Source organism: Phalangium opilio, unplaced genomic scaffold, assembly GCF_054372755.1.
Source record: "Phalangium opilio isolate 3A_F unplaced genomic scaffold, DU_Popi_V2 ptg000048l_1, whole genome shotgun sequence".
In the NCBI taxonomy this organism is placed as follows: domain Eukaryota; kingdom Metazoa; phylum Arthropoda; class Arachnida; order Opiliones; family Phalangiidae; genus Phalangium; species Phalangium opilio.
The window spans coordinates 490,507-512,595 of record NW_028324170.1 but is presented as its reverse complement, the minus strand read 5'-3'; the positions used below and the strand labels follow the sequence as shown (position 1 = coordinate 512,595).

At 37.0% G+C, this 22,089-nt stretch overlaps 4 protein-coding genes across 5 annotated transcripts; 2 read left to right on the top strand and 2 right to left on the bottom strand.

Annotated features, from left to right (window-relative positions):
- Positions 1-8,193: 8,193 nt before the first annotated feature.
- On the bottom strand, positions 8,194-9,758 carry LOC149673446 (uncharacterized). The gene is made up of 6 exons (XM_089839982.1): positions 9,282-9,758; positions 9,070-9,213; positions 8,772-8,911; positions 8,661-8,702; positions 8,573-8,602; positions 8,194-8,286 (listed from the first exon to the last, which is right to left on the bottom strand). Exons 1-6 carry the CDS (start codon positions 9,298-9,300, stop codon positions 8,194-8,196), a joined length of 468 nt encoding a protein of 155 aa, XP_089696108.1. The 5' UTR covers positions 9,301-9,758.
- Positions 9,759-10,863: 1,105 nt separating this feature from the next.
- Positions 10,864-17,064, bottom strand: LOC149673445 (nose resistant to fluoxetine protein 6-like). Of its 2 annotated transcripts, XM_089838979.1 has the most exons (15): positions 16,944-17,064; positions 15,748-16,821; positions 14,669-14,892; positions 14,490-14,604; positions 14,268-14,355; positions 14,103-14,203; positions 13,866-14,045; positions 13,652-13,745; positions 13,281-13,373; positions 13,059-13,224; positions 12,919-12,998; positions 12,736-12,858; positions 12,428-12,548; positions 11,316-11,645; positions 10,864-11,182 (listed from the first exon to the last, which is right to left on the bottom strand). In XM_089838979.1, exons 2-15 carry the CDS (start codon positions 16,034-16,036, stop codon positions 10,946-10,948), a joined length of 2,241 nt encoding a protein of 746 aa, XP_089695105.1. In that variant the 5' UTR covers positions 16,037-16,821; positions 16,944-17,064; the 3' UTR covers positions 10,864-10,945. The 2 variants fall into 2 exon arrangements, with proteins under 2 accessions (XP_089695105.1, XP_089695104.1); XM_089838978.1 differs by having other exon boundaries at positions 15,748-16,977.
- Positions 17,065-17,120: 56 nt separating this feature from the next.
- On the top strand, positions 17,121-18,107 carry RpS17 (ribosomal protein S17). The gene is made up of 3 exons (XM_089838995.1): positions 17,121-17,262; positions 17,532-17,855; positions 18,002-18,107. Exons 1-3 carry the CDS (start codon positions 17,260-17,262, stop codon positions 18,068-18,070), a joined length of 396 nt encoding a protein of 131 aa, XP_089695121.1. The 5' UTR covers positions 17,121-17,259; the 3' UTR covers positions 18,071-18,107.
- Positions 18,108-19,827: 1,720 nt separating this feature from the next.
- LOC149673443 (uncharacterized) lies at positions 19,828-22,050 on the top strand. Its single transcript, XM_089838964.1, has 2 exons — positions 19,828-21,073; positions 21,495-22,050. Exons 1-2 carry the CDS (start codon positions 21,062-21,064, stop codon positions 21,942-21,944), a joined length of 462 nt encoding a protein of 153 aa, XP_089695090.1. The 5' UTR covers positions 19,828-21,061; the 3' UTR covers positions 21,945-22,050.
- The last annotated feature ends 39 nt before the right edge of the window (positions 22,051-22,089 follow it).

The window sequence follows — 22,089 nt, the reverse complement described above, 5'->3', positions numbered from 1 at the left end:
GTTACTTCCGCGGCATAGATCTTAGAAACTGCATTGGGAAAACAGTCATTTCTTTGTCGATACAAAAATGTATAATAACGGTAGCGCGATTGTTCAAAATTTCAAAGCTCTAAGTTATTTGGATATTTATTCTTTATGCTAAGTCATAATTCTTTACCGAATTTTCTATTTGCCAAACCGCGTGGTTTATATCAGTAACACCATAAGTTTATAAGATATCTTCCATAAGTATGACACTACATATACTTCGAAATGTTCGGTTAATTTTGCAGTACTTCCATCTTTCTATTTAGTCTGTACTAAGCCTTTGACAGCGCCTCACCTCGAATCTATGACCTACGTCACTTCATGACAAGCTCCAGTTTGTAACCAGTGACAAACTTATGGTGAACATATCTTATAAACTTATGGTAACGCTATTGAAACTTGAGTCCAATAGAAGTGTTTCGTTTGGTTCAGTTCTTCTCAAGGTTGGGGATGGTGGCTAAAATATACGAAACCTTACCTATCGCAAATAGTTATACTATGGTTAACGAGAAAAGTGCTATTGTTGAATTAAATCTAGTTCATTTTGAAGAATTAGTTCCTGTTCGACAAGGCAGATGGTTTATGTTTGAGTAACAATTGAAGTATTTATCCTTCGAACGTAACCCAAGTGTCAGATTCGTACGTAAGAACGTTTCTACTCGTACGAAACTGAACACGTGTAATCCTTTGAAATACTTCATCGGATCTTAAGTTCTACTTTGTATCAAATCATAATTATTCAATTTTTCCAAGTTAAGATATCGTCATAGACAATGGGGCAATGTTGTTGTTTCATTAATATCTGTAGTGGGGTTTCTCTGACATAAATTAAGGGGTGTATTCTAAGGGTCAAACTAAGGTGTCACCAAAAAATGGACCTCCACAATATTTAGTTACGGTTACGGAGGTATGGGTTCGCAAAAATTGATTGACCCCTAAAACAAGAAAATAGCCATCAGGACAGTTAGGGCTATAACAGTTTCAAGACGTTTCCCCCCTGGAATTCATTACGAAGTAATTGTTTAGTACCAATGTTTAGTATTGCGCAAAATTAGTAGTTCTGTTAAATATAAACTTTCTTTTTAATAATTTTTTATTTTACAAAAAAATAAATTAATAAATTTGGATAATGAATTCGACGTTTGACCGTGAGAGATTGGTCAGCTTTTAGCCTTGAACATTGTGTGTATTTCTAAAACCCCTTAGCATCGATACAAATCGGTCAACTTGACTGGCCGATAACGGAAATCCAAGGCACATCTGCGTAAAAGAATGATTATAATATATTTTAGAAAGTTGCGTATTTGTTTGTATGTATGTTGTTTATGCGAGCAACGATTCGTTAATTGCCGAATTTCGTTTGCCAAACTGTATCAAGATTGATATCAGTAACACAAAGGGTAATTAAATTTTATTTAAAGTGGATTTGCGGGTTAAGTTTTTCACATGGTTGTAACTTACGTGAAATCCAGTGATTTCCTTCTTTCGTTCCTGTTAATTAAGTTGTTAATTGCAGTTGCAATTATTGCGAGAAAACACGAAATTATATTACTTACCACGCTGTCAATGGGAACGCACAGAGACATGCAGTTAATCGTCTAAATAAATAAAATTAACTTAACAAGAGTAGATAATAAAGGAGTGCGTAACTCTGCTTGCAATTTAAAAAAAACACTTACATCTATTCTGGTATCAAATGATTTACACATCGCTTCGGCTGTAAGATGAGGTAATCCCATATACGGTTTAGCGCATTGATACATGCAGTGTCTGAAGTTCGGAGCCGCCCATGCGCATTCCATCAACAGTTTCCTAGCACTCTCTGAACCTATTTACAAATATTTCATTTTCTGGACTTAGGGAATTGTGTTTTATTTTAGCCACATTTAAAGGGGATGGGGGAAACCATGAAACCCTCTTTATTTGTGGGGTCGGATACTTTGAGGTCTTTAGATTTCTTTTTATGTGCTAATTAAATAGATAAGGATGGCCCAGCCCTCGGGTCATCTTGTTTTTCAGTACTTACTGCAAACGAAATCAGAGTCTTTCAAAGCCGTATCGGCACTGACAAAGTTGGGTACGTCATTAGCTGTCATCCCCATGGTAAATAATGAAATAAGCAATAGTAAGAGAGTGTAACACTGCGCGTAAGAAGTCATAGCTGAAAAATAGAAGAAAAATTTGCGTTAGAGACTTTTTTATTGGTCTTAACTTCTTAAGGCATATTTTAACGAATTTAAGGTGATCGATTAAATAGATTCATACGAAATTTCCAAAACCAATTTACAAAAATTTACCTGTTCAGGTTCAACGGTATCCCTAAGGTTGCTCTTTGTGATACCTTTAACAAGTTATGATTGTGGTGATTTATGGATGACCCCTTAAATTTTTTAATAAGAAACTGAAAAGCAATGCTAATTTAATCAAGTGGTCATCCGTAAAACAATTCAATCGTAATTCGGTCACCCTTCTGGCAAAATTTCATATTACATTTTCTACTCGAAATGCCCATATAACCCATGTCCTCTGGTGCTACCACCTTCCCAAAAAATTTATGTTTTCAATAAACTATTTTCCTGTACTATTACAAATTCGGTTTTGGGTCCAACTATAAATGACTTCGCCCATGTTCTAGGAATATCACCGATTTATGATAAAATTATGATTTTTTTTTTCTCTTTTCCACGGGCTATTAGACTAATATCCCTGATTCTTTCAGGGCAGGCCAATTCCCAAATTAATTTTCAAGTTTCTTAACCATATGAAAATATTTTCGTTTTATTTTATAAAAATAACTTACTAGCGTAATCTTAACTTTAATACCAGAGTTAAACGAGAAAAAAGCTGTTATTTCCAGCGAAGTTCAACTGTGTTGTGTTCTATGATCGGAATATCGGTTTAAATTGCATTCGCGGTTTCGTGGCACTGATTTTTTTCCAATCATATTCGAGTTTTAGGTCAGATTTTTAACCTATATATTTTGAATAGGGCTGTGTACTATGTCAAAGGCCGGATTATTTGAAGCCGTGGCTACACGACAGAGAATTACCAGTGTACAGTTGACTCAAGGTATACAACCCCCTTGGCTTGAAAACAGTACCTTGAAAAGTCAGGGAATTTGCAAAAATGGGTGTGGAATTTAAGTGTATTTTAATGTTAATGTTATTTTTAAATATTGTTTAGATAATTTTTCCTCTAGTTGTACTAATACAGAGTGTTTCTGATAAGCCAGCCATAAATTAAGGGGGATGTTCTTTGGGAAATCGATTTTGAGTCAAAAATGTTTGTTCTATCTCCATTTTGCCACAAGGGCCACTGTTTTCGAGTTATGGTTTGATGGAGTGTTTTAGGGATGACCCCTTTATTAAATTAGAAATCATTGTCTTAATAAGTTTCTTAATTAAATTTAAGGGGTCATCCGTAAAATACACCATCCAATATTAACTTGAAAACAGTTAATTTTTAGGCAAATACAATAGTGGAAATAATTTGGCAGGGAAAATGTTTTAAGACGGTCTGTCTCGTACCACGATTGTCGACTCATCACGATCATTTTTTATCAAATCTCGCGCTAAATTTCATTCGACATTGTGCACGTAGCACGAGAATTTTGTTAACAAGAAGGCTATTGGTCGGAGGTGAAAATTTCAAAATATCTATGAAATCTCAAACTAATTTTTTTTAAATCATTCGGAGTTATTTCCCTATGCAGATTAGAAGAAGAATCAGTAACCAAAATCACTAGATTTTCCTTTACACCCTCCCATTAAAAACTCTTCTAATGTTTTCATTTTGTTTATCGTTTGAAACGCGATCGTGTGCTCCTGCCTTGAAACCAATATACCAACAGTCATAAATCACTTTGCAATCGCACCGTACCATACTGTACATTTCCATAACACTACGACGCATACCTCGTTTGATCTAGATATTTTAACGAAAATTCATTCTAGTAAACATATTATTATTTATTTTTCGGAAACACCCAAAGGGGCGTGAAATTAATCAACAAGGCTCAATATTTTATTAAAAAAAATTATTTTAATAACTTTATTTATTTAAAATTCAATACTATTGATAAATCGATGAATTAAATGAACATTGATGTTGAGTTGATACTTGTTTTTAATCGAAGGTAAATTTTTATCAACCGGGTATGGTCATTTTTTGTTCCAAGTGCGCCTGCCTACTGGCCTTGAAGTTATTAAGACGTGTCATGTCAATTGGAGCTCCGATGCAATCCTGTAGACGAAGACAACAAAAATATTTCAGTTTGCTGAATTGTAAGTACTTGTTTAAGATTCTCTTTAACTTTAAGATACTTTTTCTCTCATAGCGTTTTCAATTAAGTACTTTGGGGATACTTTGAAATCTTTCGAGTGTTCCATACAGTCTGGGAAATAGCACACTTCCTCTGGTTCAAAACCAGTTTATTAATTGCTTGGACCAGTTTTTAATTTCAGGAAGTGGGGGTTACTGGTCATCGGAACCAGTTCATTAATTGCAAATCTATAGGAAAACTAAGGGGGACTAGTCCAAGGACCAGTTTATTCTTTTGGAGACTAAGGGGGATGGGTCGCTGGTCCTAAGGACTAGTTTAAAAAATATTCTTTTATCCCAGACTGGTTAGCTCGCGCTCGAATTTCCGTTGCATTCCACCCGGAAAGTGTCCTGATTTGATTACTGACTAGATTAATATATGAATATCTCGCTAATGATATGTCTGTATAAACGTTTTTGAAGTAAAAAGAATAACGTGGTGGGGGTGTCTGAAATGAATTAAAGATCTTGACCCTCTATATCGCACCGATCTCAAAAGCGGGTAAATGAAATACGCTATAAGAAGTTAAGAATTTGGGCGTAAGAGGAATAATTACGTGGAAACCCAAGGCTTGTTGAAAATCCGCCTGTAAATGTAGTGAGAAAAATTTAATTAAATTTTTGTAATATCATAGTTTTCAGACTAGGAGGATTGATACCATTTACACCAGGAGTGGAGGGCTATTTTGTGGACAAAGTTCATTACCAAGAAGAGTGGCCTCTTGGTGTAAAATATGTATTGTTAAATTTTTGACACGCGTTATATACCTGATTATTCAGAGGGTACTTTGTATCGATGCAATTGATAGCCTTTAAGAGTAATTTTAAATTAATTTAGTTTTAAGTAAATTTAAATCCGGTTTTTTTAAGTATCTTTTACCTCTGGGGCGTTTGAACACACTTCTTGGGTGGTACCAGGTCTTGAGAAGATTAGGAACTGACTTCCCCCGCAACTTCTGACTAAGTTGTTGAAATTATTGAATTTTGAAACGCATTGTTTAAAAGTTGCCATTGCCTCTGGGCTACCTAAAACCAGATAATTCCATATCTATATTGCGACAGTGAGTTTAACCCCATTCCCCTAGCGCGTCAAGCTATAAACAGTGTCTTTAACTTAGAATGACCTTGATATACTATAGAAACGCTAATTATCCCATGCCCTATAGGCTTTGCAAGACCCACGTTAATCTCGATTAAGATAAGTAAAATTTATTACCGCAAACTTGTTTAGCATCGGCATTAGCTCTGGCCTCAGAGATAAATGGTTCAGCACCAAGTCCAAATTTCGGAACCGTAATTACAAAAATCAACGACACGCAGCTCAAAATTGTGGTGATGGGAAACATTTTTTTTTATTGTAAAAATTAACTTTGCAATTCCTAACTATATATATAAACCTCGCTAACTAAACTTGTGGAAAAGAACGAACTATCTTTCTCTGACGTTAACGTGAAATATGACAGGGTACAAGCGGTTACGAAAGTTTGACGGTGAATGTTAACTTATTTTAGGCTTCAGTTATATGGCAAAGGTTAGAGGAATGAAATTCGGTTTTTAGGTCGATGGCAATATAATGCAGGTGGCAATTTAGTGTTGCGTTATAGCTTTTACCGTGAAGAAACCTTCGAATGATTCAACGGTAAATCCATGAACTAATTTTATCGGGGAAAACAATATATTTTCTAGTGAACGTAAATAACACCACTGTATTAAGTGTGACGCATTCCATTGACGTAGTGCTTACCTACATTTCTTAATTTAGAAATGAAGCTTTGTTTTCATTATAGACTATTTTTGCAATCATAAAATGGGATTTCGGGTGGAAATTAGCACTCACTCAGGGTCGTCCAGGGAGTTTGAGGACCCCTGGGAAAATGATAAAATTGCGGGCCCCCATCAAGACTGCCCTACAGGTGACTCGGGACCCCTAAAAGGTACAGGCCTCGGGAAAACTGACCAAATTACCCCCCCCCTCTCGACGTCCTCTTAATAATATATTACTCCTTGGATGGTGTTAATACCTATTGGTTCATCCCCCTTCAACCTCACCCTCCAGAAGTTGATTGCTTCTATTCTAAGCTAGTTTTGATTGGCAACAAAAACGCAACTCTTACTTATTCTTTGACGTGATACTTTTGCTATCTGACATGGGATGGTACGTAGGTGTTGAAATATTGTCGCTACTACATTACCCCCCAGAACGCGGGTTAAATACAAGGTGAAACACTTCACCCAAGTACGTTTATACGCGTATCCAAGTAATACAGTTGATTTATTATAATTTTTAATCAAGTTAATTACAATTAACCGCCCCTTTTATATTCTTCTACTTTTTGTTTGAAGGCGACTATTCGTTGCATGTTGATCGGTGCTCCAATGCAAGCCTAGATGTTAATTAATTTGTATGGTTAATTATAATTAAAACCATGTAGCGCGAATAACTTACGTGAAAATTTAGACATTCTTGCTTCTGCGCCTGTAATTAGAGAGGTTGTTTGTTAATGTTATAGCGTAAGTTTGAGAAATGTAATGTTCCTCTTAAGTGTGACACAGTTTTGTTGAGAGCTCTAATACGAAAGTATATATTAACGGAGCGAGAGATTAAGATTAGCGTTCTGATATTTCAAGGTCATTCTAAATTTAATTCAGAACTTCGCTGGTATTTCAAGGTCACTCCCTCTCCTCTCAGTAAAAAACGTCAAACTTAAATACGGAACATGTTTATTTTTTATAAACTTATGATGTTAGTTAGTTTACTTCTGTTTCAAGAGGGACACTCAAGGCCATGCAGTTCAGAATCTGTAAATATTTGGGATTCAAAACGGTCAAGGAATTTTTTTGTACATTTTCGAGAGCAGAGTGGCTCAAAAAAATAACTCTCTTAACTCTTATTGGTCACCTTACCGAGTGTGGTTGATTGCATACAGAATTGCTATCGCCGGGAATTGTAATTAGTCCGAGTAAGGCGCTAGAGCCACCGCACCTACGAACGGCGTTATTAAAATTTGGAGCGTTTCTCAGGCATTGATTGAAGGTGGCTTTACTCTCACTCGTACCTGACAAAATTAAAGAATTATAATTACAGAGGCATATAGAACAAACGGAATGTGATCTAGGTTAATGAAAGCCTTTACAGGGTTCGTACGGAAGCTGGATAACCTGGAAAACCTGGATAAGTCAGGGATTTGGAAAATGGGGGGGGGGGGAAGGATTTTGTATTGGTATGCTAAATATGTCCGAGGTGTAACTATGAGGTGGGCTCTGCGGGTAAACACCTTAAAATAGTCAGGATTGGCAAAATTTGGTCAGAGACAAGCTGTAAAGGTCAGGGATTTTCAATACAAAAATTTTGGTCCGAACCCTGCTTTAATTTTAGCTTATTTCCCAGTTAGGTCTTGAAAGTGTGTCCAAAATTGTATAACTTACTGCAAATCACTCCACTGTCTCTATCCGCCGTTGGCACTGGTACGAACGGATCTCTAGCGATAGCTAATTTAAATATAATCAAAATTAAGTAGAATTTAAGCATATTTGGATGAATTACAAGTAATCTTATTTTTATTTTACGAGTAAGTAGAACGCGTTTACACAATATCGGGTTCGGTTTCACTATACCACGTATATTGGAAGAAACTCCGTGGAATATATAACATACTGGTGTTGCCCTACATGAACTCAATATATAGTTAGGTTATGTAGGTTAGGAGCGTTAGAATTTAATTGCGAATGTCAAACTCGCAACTATAATTTATTTCATGCTTTAGCGAAGGAAAAAACAACAAATCAAAAACAAATTTAATATAATTTTATTTATGATAAATTAATTTCTTAGTTTGTTTTTTATCGTTATCCCATTCTGGAGTGCGCTTCTTTGAAAGCGTCTGCGTTCCCTGAGAATGTGTTTATAACGTTCATTGGCACAAATACTCCCATGCATTGCTAAATGAACAAGAAAATAATGGTTTAGTTTTTTATCCTTAATCCTTCCAGTCATTCCTTTTGAATCTTTGCTGTCAACAGCATTCGCGAAATCTTAGACATAATTGGCTGATCCTTAATTGACGTAATCAGAAAATATCCGAAGAAATCGATTAATTTCAGACTGAATCGCGAAATCTCTGACGAAGTAAGAAATCAATGAGATTGCCCAAAATCCAGCAATACACTCTTTTGTAAATGTGAAACTCAAAGACTATATTTACTACTACATTCTGCAATTACTTACGTGGAAATTCTGAATGTTATTTAGTTTCGCCTATACGAGAAAAATCTCGGGTTAAATTAAGTTCTAATGTTTTAAGTCTCAAAATTACCTGCGAATCGTGGGGAGTATTGGTCAATATACAATTCAACATCTGAAAGAAACAAAAAGCTCTTACGGTATTCCTAGATTAGAGTATCATTTGTTAATCTTAGTCTTATACCAGTACAGGATGTCGACAAACGTAAGCTGCCCATAATTGCTCATCGGGTTGGTGTGGAGAAACGCACCTCCTGAAGGTTTCGTGGATAAACGGCCAGTTCCTAGAACACTGCGTTATGATTCGCGTATCTCCAGGGTTGGCTTGAAAATATACGTTAATGTTACTTATGTTTAACTTACAGGGTGTTCAAATCATAAGTCCTGTCATGGAATATTTTTCACTCAAACCTGATGGCCCATAGAACCCACTGAACTTCCTGTAACACCCCATACGTACTTAATTTCAATTAATAACTTACAACACACTTTGAACGCGTCGCCTTTGGCGTCCGAAGCTGGTACCAAAATATCATGTCCTTGGTTAGGGAAATTAACAAAGGTATCACTGGTTACACTAGACAAGTACAGACATAGTAAAGGGTATATCGTCCTCCAGGACAGTCCTAAAATAGGTTGGATTGGGTTAATTTAGGTTTGCAGGTCATTTTAATTGATTTTATTATTGAATTACTTATAGTGGCACTGCTCATTATATTGCCAGAATGAACCTGGCTCTTCTAAGAAGTTAAATTAACCTTAAAAGAAATGAATTTGTTTGTTTTCTTTTAAAAATGTTTAGGAGTACATTCATGCAGCTAGCTAATCTAACTTCGAAAAGTTCTCCGCCATTTTGAGGGAAAGGGAAGGAAATATTAGATAGTATTCTTCTTATAGGTTATGCATTAGGCAAACGGAACAACTAAAAGCCCTTGAAAGAAGTTTAAGACCAACTGAAAGTCTTTGAAACAGTCTCTAGGGAATTAAAGATCACCAATAAAACATCCCTTATTTTATTTATCTTCGGCTGGCTTACATCCAAACCCATCTTTCGCGTCATTCAGTTCGCTTAGACCCACTCTTTTCTGGCCAATAAAATTACAGTAAACAACCAGAGGTTTAATCAATATGGATTAGTTTTCACCCACTCCCCATTCACAAAAAAACCTCTCGTTGTTTACAGTTGTAAATTAATTAGCTACAGCAATGACAGACGGAATAGATGACCCAAAATATTCTGATGCGATAACTGAACTATAAACTGAATGCCAAAGATGTAATGAAACTTCAGTTTTGGGGTAATTTTGATTGACAGGCAACAACATGCAGTAACTTTAATAGAGTGATAATTAATATAGCCTTAGAAGTTCCTAAATTAAAAGCTTGGTTTCCTTTATTATCACTTCATGGGGGCAACAAAAAATAAGAACCATCAGGGGCATATAATTACATTTGAGAAAAGTATGGGGTAAACTCACCGATGTCAGATGAAATACGAGATACGTAATGCTTATTCAATCCCCCTTTGAGTGTTATTTATTTGTATGTTCACTATGGTGTGAGTATGTCAGTGTTAACTTAAAGTGTTATCGTGAACTAATTTCCAATGAATTGGTGCCGAGCGTCGACGCTTATTTTCAAGGATTTATTCCGTTTGTGAGCCATACACAAAACATCGTTAATCGAAAAGGGTCGGATTATTTAGTCCACACATTAAAACATAACCTAAATACATAATGTACCATTTACAGGTATAGTTAGGCTATTCGAAGGTAGTGTTATTCTTGTAGCAAGATCAAATATTTTGACAGAAAGTGAGACTGTAAAGATATGCGCTGGCGACGTGCGTCCGTCGGTCTGAACTAACGAAATAAATATTTTCCTGCCCATTAGGGTTAGTTGCAATAATCTAGATAATAACGTAGGCAAGAAATCAATTAGCAAAACCAACCTGTTGCATAATATTTCGCGTAGGGTTTTAGGCTAACAGCTTACATTTGAATCGGTACTCTTTCTGTTTATCTGACCTATTAACGAGTATTAAGCAAATTTTCCCAAAAATGTTAATAATTATTGCTAATTAGCAAAAGGATAGTGTGTTCTTAATTTCTTGGTCTTTTCAGTATGAGATCTAGAGGACGGTATGAAGTTACGACAGCAACTCTCTATAATTACCAGCCCAGATTAAACGTCATTTTAGGCCTATTTTTGATCTCCCCTTGACTTCGACTGGCCTATTTTATTACAACTAATAATTATTCGTACCCAAACATAATTAATAAGTCAAATCTTGCGTTTATTTTTGATTTTAATTTAAGACACTTTACTTATGAAAATATGGAACTAAATTATTATGTTTTATTCACGAGTTTTCTCTATTAATTCATGATCTGGTGTTTTGTTGAGATCTAACTCCAACACTACACTATTATCTTTTATTTCGCGCTGGTGACCTTTGACTTGTCTTTCTTTCTCGCGGCTTTCGAGGTGTTGAAAAAACATAGCTTCCAATTGCATTATGGGAGATTCGTAAAAAACGTGTAGAAAAATGGCCGCGATATGACTGACGCAAAAAGCGCCAAAGAAATTATAAACCTTTAAAAGTCAAAAGAAAATTTTAGGACGAGGTCGAAATCGTTAAACGTAAATATTAGTTGCATCAGTGGATTCAGTGGCAAATAGGAGTAACGGAAAGTGTTACCATTTGCCTTTGGTTGTACTGTCTTACCATATAAGTGTGCGTGACCTCTAGCGAAGTCGTTCTATTTTCGCTGGTAAATAGTAAAATAGGTAAATGAATTAAGTACAGTAGGTAAGAGATTCGAACCAAAGGTTTGAAAACCTTCCACGATAGAAACGAGTTCACTACGCCACCTCTTTGCGCGTAACAAGCCAAAACGACCCAAGACAAACAACCAGCCCATACTGATCTTTGAACGGACGAGTATAAAATGGCTTCTGTTTTACTGAACGAATATCCATTATTCCATGAATACGCGGAATATATTATACACATAGCGGTTGCGGTTGCGATGGGCCAACCCACTGCTGTAGTCCACTGAAAAGTGTTAAGAATTGCACGTTAGATATGACAATTATAGAGGTGAAACTTCGAATTCGCCGGTGAAAAAATTAATTGGCTATGTATTTAAGCTCGTGAGCGTGTCTGGGTCATGACGTCAACAAGCTCCTGAGCGTGTCTGGGTCATGACGTCTACAAGCTCCTGAGCGTGTCTGGGTCATGACGTCTACAAGCTCGTGATCGTGTCCGGGTCATGACGTCAACAAGCTCGTGATCGTGTCCGGGTCATGACGTCAACAAGCTCGTGAGCTTGTCCGGGTCATGACGTCAACAAGCTCGTGAGCTTGTCCGGGTCATGACGTCAACAAGCTCGTGAGCGTGTCCGGGTCATGACGTCAACAAGCTCGTGAGCGTGTCTGGGTCATGACGTCAACAAGCTCAGGAGGGGTTAAAACAAGACTCTGATGCTTGAATGCGTGTTTTTCGTTAGATGTGGCTTCAAACAAAAGGGACTGTTAATTCGTCCCATCTAACTTCTTTGTGGTAGCATACCGGATTTCCGTCTATATCCTAAGCTAAGCAGACGATTCTTAGTAGCGTACTTTTGGAAAGGTTGTGCAGCTGATTCCAACCACGACCTTGAAACAAAGAAACGTAACCTAACCCCTTAGGTAATCTAATCTATTACTGTTTTTGTTTCGAGGCTATTCTTGGAAATGTGCCAAGCTCCTCCCTCATGTATAAATATCATGGCGATATTATAAGAATTCCAAGTTTCAGCTCTAGTTAATTAAGATTGAACAGGAAAGTAAACGTACCATGGACAATTTGACCTTGGGATTACGGGCTATGAACGTCCCCAGGTACAAACCAATTGCGTAAACACAGATATGAACGTGTGGCAAGTAATAAGTGTTTCCAACGTAATTAACTACGAATCTGAGTTTAAAATATTACACTAATTGAAGTATAAAATAGAATATTCAAAATATGTTGGTGGGAGTTTGAGTTGAAACAATTTTAAGATTGGAGCCTTTTACGGATCACTTCTTAATTAAATTAGCATTGTCTTTCATCTTCTTACTTAAATTTAAGGGATCATAATTAAGTATAATATTGTACGAACCTAACGTCAAAATATCGAACTAACATCGTTGGTGGGTAATCCAATAAATACGTCACAACTCCGCTCGAAACGATGGAGAATATTATTAAGAATATTAAATACATTTTTGCCAGGCATTTATTTCTGTAATTAGTTTAATTTTAATTGAGATTAATTAGATTGTTTGCTCGCTTTAAATCGTACCTGAATAATATTATGAAATATATTAAACCCAGCATAAATAATTGGATGTCAACTGCGAGATACCAGGCGTGAGAAAGACACTAAAAAATAACTACTAAGTATTTCTTCTTAAATTTAAATATTAAACATTAATTTCTAACCATTTTATTAAATGGAATGAAATTTCCAATGAAGATGAAATTAGTCCACCAATTTTTTCTGCAATTATTAGCGTGGTCACCCATGGATTCTTTGAAAAATGGACCATGTCCGAATAATGGTAGGATAAGCATAATACCCGTTGTTAAAACCAAGCATGGTAAAAACCTGTTTACAATTTTGAGTTAGTTATTACTCCTTGTTTTATAATCCTCTCTGTTTACCTTAAAATTCGTCTAATCATGATTAAAATCGGTTTAAAACTGCGATGATTCGCGTCGTATCTTTGGACAATTAGATACGACATTAAAATTGATCTGGATTGTTTAAATACGATTAATTCAGTTTAATTTAATTTTTCGTTATTGATGTAATTAGAGAGAATATAGTGAGAGGAGTAGAAAGTGCATACGAGCTTTTGGTTCATTTCAATTTTTCTTACTTAGATTTACTGTTTCCTCTAAGATCTAATTTTAATAAGAAACAATAAACCGCGGATGTATTAAGTTCTCTAAAACTCAAAGGTGTCTTTTTAAAATGAAAGGCTTTGTTTAACTTTCCATTCCTCTTCTATATTTTCTGACGTATCACACACGTGATTAATATGAATGAATCCACGGAAACTATCGAGTTTGCGAGTGCTTGAAACGCGAAATCACCAACGTAATTTTCCACGTTAGATGTTTCTGCTATAATGTATATCAAGAAGTGATAGAGGTAAGAGAGAGTGCACAGGGAATTCTTATTGCGCAGCGATGGTATAAATAGATATGGGAGGAGCTGAAATTTCATCCTTGGTCAATACTTACACATGAAGGCGTGATCATGGTTAAGATAGGCGTGTACTATTATGATCCATGTTGCAGTTATATATCTCATTCCGTTCATGCAATCCAATGACCTTTTAACCCCGTCACTCTTTCTTATGGCAAAAAGCTTTTCGAAATTACTTCGGATTGAAAAACAGTGCGCTATCTTTATAAACGAATCTGAAAATAATTCAAGCACCTGTTATCTGAGTTACCTTTCAACTTAACACTACATACTTGTGGTTACGGATTTCCCAGAACGTTTGCACACGTATTTGACCACTTCACACAGGATCGTTGCTAACAGGTTTAAAGACGCGATTATCACAAATATAATGCTGTAATTGGATAAAATTATTGGACTTTTAATTGATATTGAAGTCGTGAAAAGGGGCAAGTTACATTATGACCGTTTGCAGCTGATCAGCAACAGCTGGTTCCTTAACTTCGCACGTTTGTATGTCAGCGTTAACTCCTAGTTCTTTGGCAACTGAAAAGATACCATTTCTTAAACACCGTTGACTTAATTACGAGAACAAAAGGTAGCGATGCTTATAACCAAAGGCAAATAGAAAAGGACAGAAAGTGAGTGGTCATATGATTGCCCAAGATGAACTAACTCACTTGGTTGAAATAAGTTCAGAAGATCTTCATTTGAACAAGTAGATGGTACGCATAATCCCAATCTAAATGGTACATCATATAAGGCGTAGAGACTACGACCCATTTCATTCATAAGCTACCGTGATAATTTTGTCATTAATTACTTAATATTATTAATTATTTATTAATTAGTATCTAACCTCGGTTTTAAACGTGGCATTTATATGTTTAAAGACACTCGATTCCAAAAGTATTACTTTTGGTCTGGGTGGTAATGGTGGACGCATTCTTATGACACAGTATTTGCCGGTGGACGCCTTTGTCTTAGATGGTATGACAATGTCCAGGCACTCGTTGTAGCTCCCCAATGCTGATGGATTACCATTTAAGATACCTCCTGGAGGTTTGCCAGTTGCGTCAAGTACTGAAAACAACAACTACAGACTTGGATTTCCGGTTTTGAACCAGCAAAGAAGAAATTATATTTTGCGATGCTGGCAAATGCAGGCATCTCAGGGGAATACATCCTTTATTTTCCCTCCCCTATGCGCCTACCCATAACAGAGTGATAGCTTTGAAAATAATTCATTTCGTTTGACCTTGATATACTAGAAAATTACAGATCCTAATTTTTACGTAATAGCTATACACAGTGAGATCCGAAATTAAATTTAAGATGACCTTGAAATTCTAGAAAACCTCTTGGTTTTTGTAAATTGGAAAGCATCCAAATTTCCTATATAATTTATGGTTTCTAAACAAAATTTTTACTTATTATAAAAAATATTTCAAGTTTTTCCTCATTGTTAAACAAATTACTTTGAGAGGAAGTTTGATTATCAGAGAATTTTATAAGTTACTTCCTTTAAACAATTAAAATCATTTCGGCTCATACAGCTTTTCCAATCTTAAAAGGAACTAAACTCCAATAGATAAACATGTTTTCTTGGAGAATTCCTTCCCTGCACGCCTAACAAAGTTCATTATTTGAAGTAGATTGTGGACTAAATGAAATGACCCGAGTGATTTGGGGTCAAGGGTTATAATTCTTTATTTTTAATTAAATGCATGATTTTTTTCTCAAGAGGAAGCTAGCCCGATTTCAAAAATGTTTGCATCAGTGACCTGAGGCATTAGAAGTCAAAGAGACTTTCTCGTTCGAATTTGGGGACACAATTCATTCATAATAACCCAGGACACTTCTCGGTTACTTTGCAATTGAATTTAAATTCTTCCCGCTCAATTTTATAGACAAATTATCATAACTACATATACTTACGTTTAACTGCCCAAAGTTTCAACTCTTTCAAAGCTACGAGTGTTTTTAGAAGCGACCCTATACATTTAGGGCTTACGTCATTTGTATCGCTATCCAAAATCATGGGTAACACCTTTTTAATCATGTTTTCCACCGAATTTTTCATCTCCAATTCCATCTCTAGAAGTTTTTCGTAAGCCTTGGCTTCCGATTCCTCGACTTTAGCTTCGGGAAATTCGCTAAACTTTTCACCCTGTACATTTATTGTTAAAATTAACAGAAATAACATCGAAGATTTTGTGGGATGCATTTTGGGAGTTCAAATACATTCGAAGATTTGAAAGAAACTGAAAGTTTTATGAATGGAAAAGATTAGTTTTTAGTTTAAATTTACATAAATCATTTTGGTGAAGGAAATTTTCTTAAAAAAGAACAAAAACGTGGGTAGAATAAAATAAATAATCAAGAAAAGGAGGAAATGTGGTTTTTATCAAATAATTATGGAAAGTTTTATCTTTTTATATAATTTATAATTATTTAATTGCTAATTATATAGCGCAAAAATATATATAGTCATTAGTATTGTTCGTTGGAGCGGGCCACCGACGTCTTTGAAATATTTCTATTTGAATTTCGTAGAAAATTATATTTCCATATTCAACTTATTTCCAGCCCTCTTTTTGACGTGAGGTTACCAGCAGTGTGGGAAATAAGGCACTATCACAGGCCAATAGCCAGTTTAAAAATTACCTGGGCCAGTTTAAAAATTAAACGCTTTGGGGTCTACTGGCCCTGGTGGCCACTTAATTATTTCAAAGTTTTCCCCCCTCAAGATTTTGGTTCATTAAATAAATACTTGTGTTAATCCCTAAAATTGCCTCGTCTTTGCTTCTATGCTGTGTGCTTGTTTGGCCTGAATTGTGGGAGTGGGATTATGGGTAGGTTTCGTATGTCTGTCTACGCTCTACACACATTGTAGAATCTGTAGATGAAGTGATTTTTACAGTTAGCAAAAGGGAAGATTATCTCTCGGTAGTCTTGTTTGGGTCTGGTCTATAGGGAAAGGCAGCCTGCTTCCTTTGACTGTATTAGCGTCTATGGGAAGATAAAAATGGAGTGTCAACTCCCTCCCTACGGGCCGAATTTTTTAATTTAGCATTACGCAATAAAGACTTCTAGTTCTTAATTTAAACTCCAATATTTTAAAATACCCATACCTATAAAAACTATCCTACTAAGCCTATGTCCTAGCACATATTGTCAAGAATAGATAATTTGGCCATAAATTACGAAAGCCTGATTTTTGAGACTAAAAATGGTAGGTGGCACTGTGGCCAGTTTTTTAATTAAAATACCTAGGCTCTACTGGCCACAGGTCCAGTTTTAAAAAAATCCTTATTTCCCACACTGGTTACCAGTCCAATCGCAGCTCGCAGTCTCTCGACTCTTTGGAGGCAAGAGAACCGAGAATCGTCTGCCATCTCTTTCCGTGTTGTATCATCATCTATTACAGTGTGATTGAAAGCGTGTAAAATGGTAAGTTTAATCCTTCATAATCTTAATATTAAATGTTAATATAAATTAATTAATATGTAATTTACGTTCGCGAGGCCTTTACTCGCTATTATTTAGTGTTATTTTATTATTTTTCTTCATTATTCTTTACAAAATACACGTTTTTGTAAGCCTTACCTAACCATATAACCAAGGCTTAGAGTTTTAACTTTTATAATCGATTAAAATACTAAGTTACTAATTATTTTTTGGAATTTTAATTAACCGGACCTTAAAACCTCTTTAATTAGGGGCGCGTCAGGACTAAGACGGTCAAGAAGGCGGCTCGAGTCATTATCGAGAAATATTACACTCGTTTGACGTTGGATTTTCACACCAATAAAAGAATATGTGAGGAGATTGCCGTAATTCCCACCAAGAAGTTACGAAACAAGATTTCTGGATTCGTAACCCATTTAATGAAACGTATCCAACGTGGACCAGTGCGTGGTATTTCTATTAAACTTCAAGAAGAAGAGAGAGAAAGGAGGGATAACTATGTACCAGAAGTCTCCGCTATCGATATGGATGTTATCGAAGTTGATCCAGATACTTCTGAGATGTTGAAGCTCATGGTAAGAGGAATACAGTTAAATCAAAGGGTTATTCATGAAATTAATAAATACACGAGGAAATTTATAAAATAGGCCTAAAATAGTTTTGAAAAATAGACTTATTGTAGTTTTTAACATAATTACAATATTTTTCTAAAACCTTTCAGGATATGTCCAGTATCCCAGTACAAGTGGCTCCTTTGATGCCATACCGAGGTGGTGGCCCACGAGTGTAAAAATTTGATGGCAATTAAACTATAAGATCTATCATAACACGACAGTTTCATGTTTATTTAAAGAATAAAACAACTTATGATAACATACCTTTCATGTTAATACAAATACAAGAAAGCTTAGCTGGGAAAATGATGGGGGAAAATACAATACTCTGGGAATTCTGGGTAATTTGATGGTTTGGGTACTAAGTCCCAAGGCTAGGCCTAAGCAACTTTCAGAGAAACTGAACCGGTCCTAAGCCTAGCCAACTTTGCAAAACCATAGGCCTAACTAAGAATAAGAGTCCTTGGAAAAATATCTAGTAGAAATATTCTTACGAAACTGCACTTAAGTTTAATTTCAAGAGAGAGTCCTGCCCTTTGTGGAGCCTGTATCTTAAGATGCATTCTTTATGATGGTGTGCGCTAAAGGGCTAGAGAAATTTTCTGCACATTTCTTAACTTTAACGGTGCTTCAGGGTTGCCAGAGTAAGAGCATATGGGGTATGGAAAAAGTAATCTGAATCAAATAGAAGTGCAAGCTTTTCAGACAGTTGTAGATAGCAGTTGAATAGATAAATTGGTTAATTTCAAACAGAGAAACCAACACACGGGGGCAAGGCCGCCATTGGGGTATCCTCCCTCTCGCCAAGAAGCTCCGTCAGTCGCAGTGCGAGTTAGTTAGCCCGCCCCCCCCCCAAGAAGGTCCGTCAGTCGCAGTGCGAGTTAGTTAGCCCCCCCCCCCAAGAAGCTCCTTCAGTCGCAGTGCGAGTAAGTTAGCCCGCCCCCCCCCAAGAAGCTCCGTCAGTCGCAGTGCGAGTTAGTTAGCCCGCCCCCCCCCCCAAGAAGGTCCGTCAGTCGCAGTGCGAGTTAGTTAGCCCGCCCCCCCCACAAGAAGGTCCGTCAGTCGCAGTGCGAGTTAGTTAGCCCGCCCCCCCCCCAAGAAGGTCCGTCAGTCGCAGTGCGAGTTAGTTAGCCCGCCCCCCCCCAAGAAGCTCCGTCAGTCGCAGTGCGAGTAAGTTAGCCCCCCCCCCCAAGAAGCTCCGTCAGTCGCAGTGCGAGTTAGTTAGCCCGCCCCCTCCAAGAAGCTCCGTCAGTCGCAGTGCGAGTTAGTTAGCTAGCCCCCCCCCCCAAAGAAGCTCCGTCAGTCGCAGTGCGAGTTAGTTAGCCCGCCAAACCCCCCCCCCCCCCCGGTGTAGTGAACTCGGGCTCCGTCTGCCGTTCTTCTTGGCGAGAGGGAAGATACCACAATGGCGGCCTTGCCCCTGTGTGTTGGTTTCTCTGTTTGTAATAAACGAATTTGTCTATTGCATTCACAAACGTGCAACATTTTTTTTTTCTGTTGTCTGCACATGGTTCCTTTCTCCAATAAACATTTTCAAAACTACGAATACAGTTGAATTCCAATTATTCTTTAAGCATATTTAAGTCTTTTAGAATACATAATTTTAAGTGCTTTGGGGTAATTAATCGCGTGGTACTTGATTTTGTAACTTTAACGTTATCTCAAAATCTGAATTATAATCTCGTCTCGTCGTTCTGGTTCCGATATGAACAAGGCGTGGTTATATTTTAAGTTAAATTAGGATCCAGTTGTTGAATGAGGGATTTAGGGCTTCTGAACTAACATGATCTAGAAAGAATAATGAAAAAACCGGGTCACGAACGAACGAACCAACGGAACAAGCACCACGACTAAAGGGAACTGATTTCCATTTTGTTTGGAAATTTTATCTCCATCTTGGCTGGTAGGGCCCTAAGGGCTATCCTGATAGTGTGGGGTCGGATACAAAGTAATATCATTACAGCCTAATTAATATTAAGAAGAAAAAAAACACTCAGCTGATGTCTGTCTGTTAGTAACGCTTTGAGAATATTAGCATAAGTACCATAATAAGATGAAGTATGACACTTCTCATCTCATTGCTGTAAGGTTAAATTTCTATTTAAATGAAAGGTAATTTCTTTCTACGTAATAGGTACAGGCTTCTGGGGGAAAACGGGTCATAGGAAACTCTAAAACCGCGTTAATCCTTGTTGTTTGTATCTATTGGCTCTTATTGACCAGGGGGTACCTTCTACGAACGCTAATTTTGTCAAATATCAAGGTGGGTTGGCGGAAATCATATTTTACTTGGAAACGCACCCAATACTTATCAGTGTTATGTTATTTATGGTATTACCGGCTAGACTTTAAATATTATAGATATATTTATAATAATGCGTCAAATTAAGGATGATTAGCCTAATTTAAGCGAAAATAATAGTTTTGAAGCAAATTATCATGAATGCTCCGAATGTTTGAGCTAGTATCCTACCTCTTGATTCTAACAATCTCGAGGTCTTTAAAACTTCTCCTCCCAGTTACGACACGCGCCTAGGTTGAAGAAAATAGTTTTGTTCGCATTAGATCCATGTTTTAATTTTTACGCTTTCGTTAAATTTTAGCATATAACTTTATAATCTTGAAGCTTAAGTTAAATATTTAATAGAACTATTTAGTTTTATATGTAAAGAACTCGACGAACAGTGGATATATTTAAAAGAAGATTAACTTAATCTTAATGCGAACGGAGGTTATGAAAGCTTTTAAATCTGGGAGAAGGACATTGAGTGTTTTAAAAGACGCGGAGGCGACTGGGTGGGGTTGCCAGATCAATTAAATCCGGAATTTTTTAATCCACTTTCACTTTCTTTTTCTAAATATTGCGAAAAATGAAAAATTAAGTAACTCTCTAATCCAAATCCGGACAGGTTATAATGGGGGTAACCAAAAAATAAACGTAATTATAACACCGGTCGAGAAATTTGAGTAATATCTTGTAATATTTTAGCGGTCAGGTCACTTTAAAATGGATATACATTTATTGCTTAAAAGCCCCTCCAGTTTTATTTGGGTCAATATTTTTATATAAAAGGCCTGGACAGCCCCTCAGTTGGTATCACAACAATTCCTTTCACTTTCTAAAGTATTTTCTCTCGTAGAAATCTTAAAACCTTTTAAAACTCACCATGAACACCCTTGTAAGTACTTTAAAACGCTTTCAACTCTTAAACAAGTACTTAATCTTCGAGTTTTGTGGCCCTGGCTGATGGATTATACGGCGTTTTACAACTCTCGAGTGCTTTGAAGTCGTTCTCGAGTCACGACAGACTTTGGAGGAAGTTTGGGCTTTGTTTACAAAACCATTTCCGAGCACTCTTGAGCTGTAAATGGATAATGGAAATTGATAAACTAATCGAAAAGTCCTCAATATAGTTTTATAAGTGTTTAGTATAAATTACTATTTGTAATTGAAACAAAAATATGGTTAATGCTCTGAATTCTTAAAAAACTTCGAGTTTTGGTTATTTGAATTTGGCGCCATTGGCCTGCACAGTACTTGGGTCTTAGGTAATGGTCAGGAACGATATAACTTAAAGGATATTTTTTTGAACCCAACAGATCGTTCTCGCTTCCCTCTTCGCCGCCGCCATGGCTGGTGGTGCTTACGATGCCATCGACCATATGGTCCACCCAACCAACTACGGACATGGTTTGGCTGCCAGCTCCCGTTACGACGTTCGTGCCCAAACCGTCGGAGTCGCTAAGGTAGCCGCTGCCCCCATCGCCTACGGAGGATATGGCGCCATTGCCGCCCCAGCCTACGCTGCCGCTCCCCTCGGACTCGGATATGGTGGAGTCGCTGTTGCCCGTCCAGCTTACGCTGCCGCTCCTCTCGGACTCGGATATGGTGGAGTCGCTGTTGCCCGCCCAGCTCTTGCCGCTGCCCCCATCGGTCTTGGAGCCGTCTCTTCCTACGGATACTCCGCTGTTCACCCAGCCCGCGCCGTCGCCGTTGGAGCCGTCCCCGCTCTCGGATACGCCGGATACGGTGCCGCCATCCACGGTTAAGCGTCTGATTTAACTCTATTTCATTTTCTAATACATCTTGAGATATGTGTGAAATTATTTATTAAATAAAAAAGCTACCAAAAAAAAAACATGTCTAGTGTCAAATTCAGGGAATCAGGGCAGTACATAGTAAACTAGTCAATCT

Excerpts from the sequence above, each read along its gene's own strand:
- LOC149673446 (XM_089839982.1), bottom strand. Across the intron at positions 8,912-9,069 it reads CGACGCGTTCAAAGTGTGTT|CCAACCCTGGAGATACGCGA; the intron begins GTAAGTTATTAA and ends TATATTTTCAAG. Across the intron at positions 8,287-8,572 it reads ATAACATTCAGAATTTCCAC|CAATGCATGGGAGTATTTGT; the intron begins GTAAGTAATTGC and ends TTGTTCATTTAG.
- LOC149673445 (XM_089838979.1), bottom strand. The coding sequence starts at position 16,036 with ATGCATCCCACAAAATCTTCGATGTTATTTCTGTTAATTTTAACAATA. Across the intron at positions 13,746-13,865 it reads CCATGATCACGCCTTCATGT|CAGAAACATCTAACGTGGAA; the intron begins GTAAGTATTGAC and ends TATACATTATAG. Across the intron at positions 11,646-12,427 it reads CCAAGGTCAAATTGTCCATG|TGGACTACAGCAGTGGGTTG; the intron begins GTACGTTTACTT and ends AACACTTTTCAG.
- RpS17 (XM_089838995.1), top strand. Across the intron at positions 17,856-18,001 it reads CTGAGATGTTGAAGCTCATG|GATATGTCCAGTATCCCAGT; the intron begins GTAAGAGGAATA and ends AAAACCTTTCAG.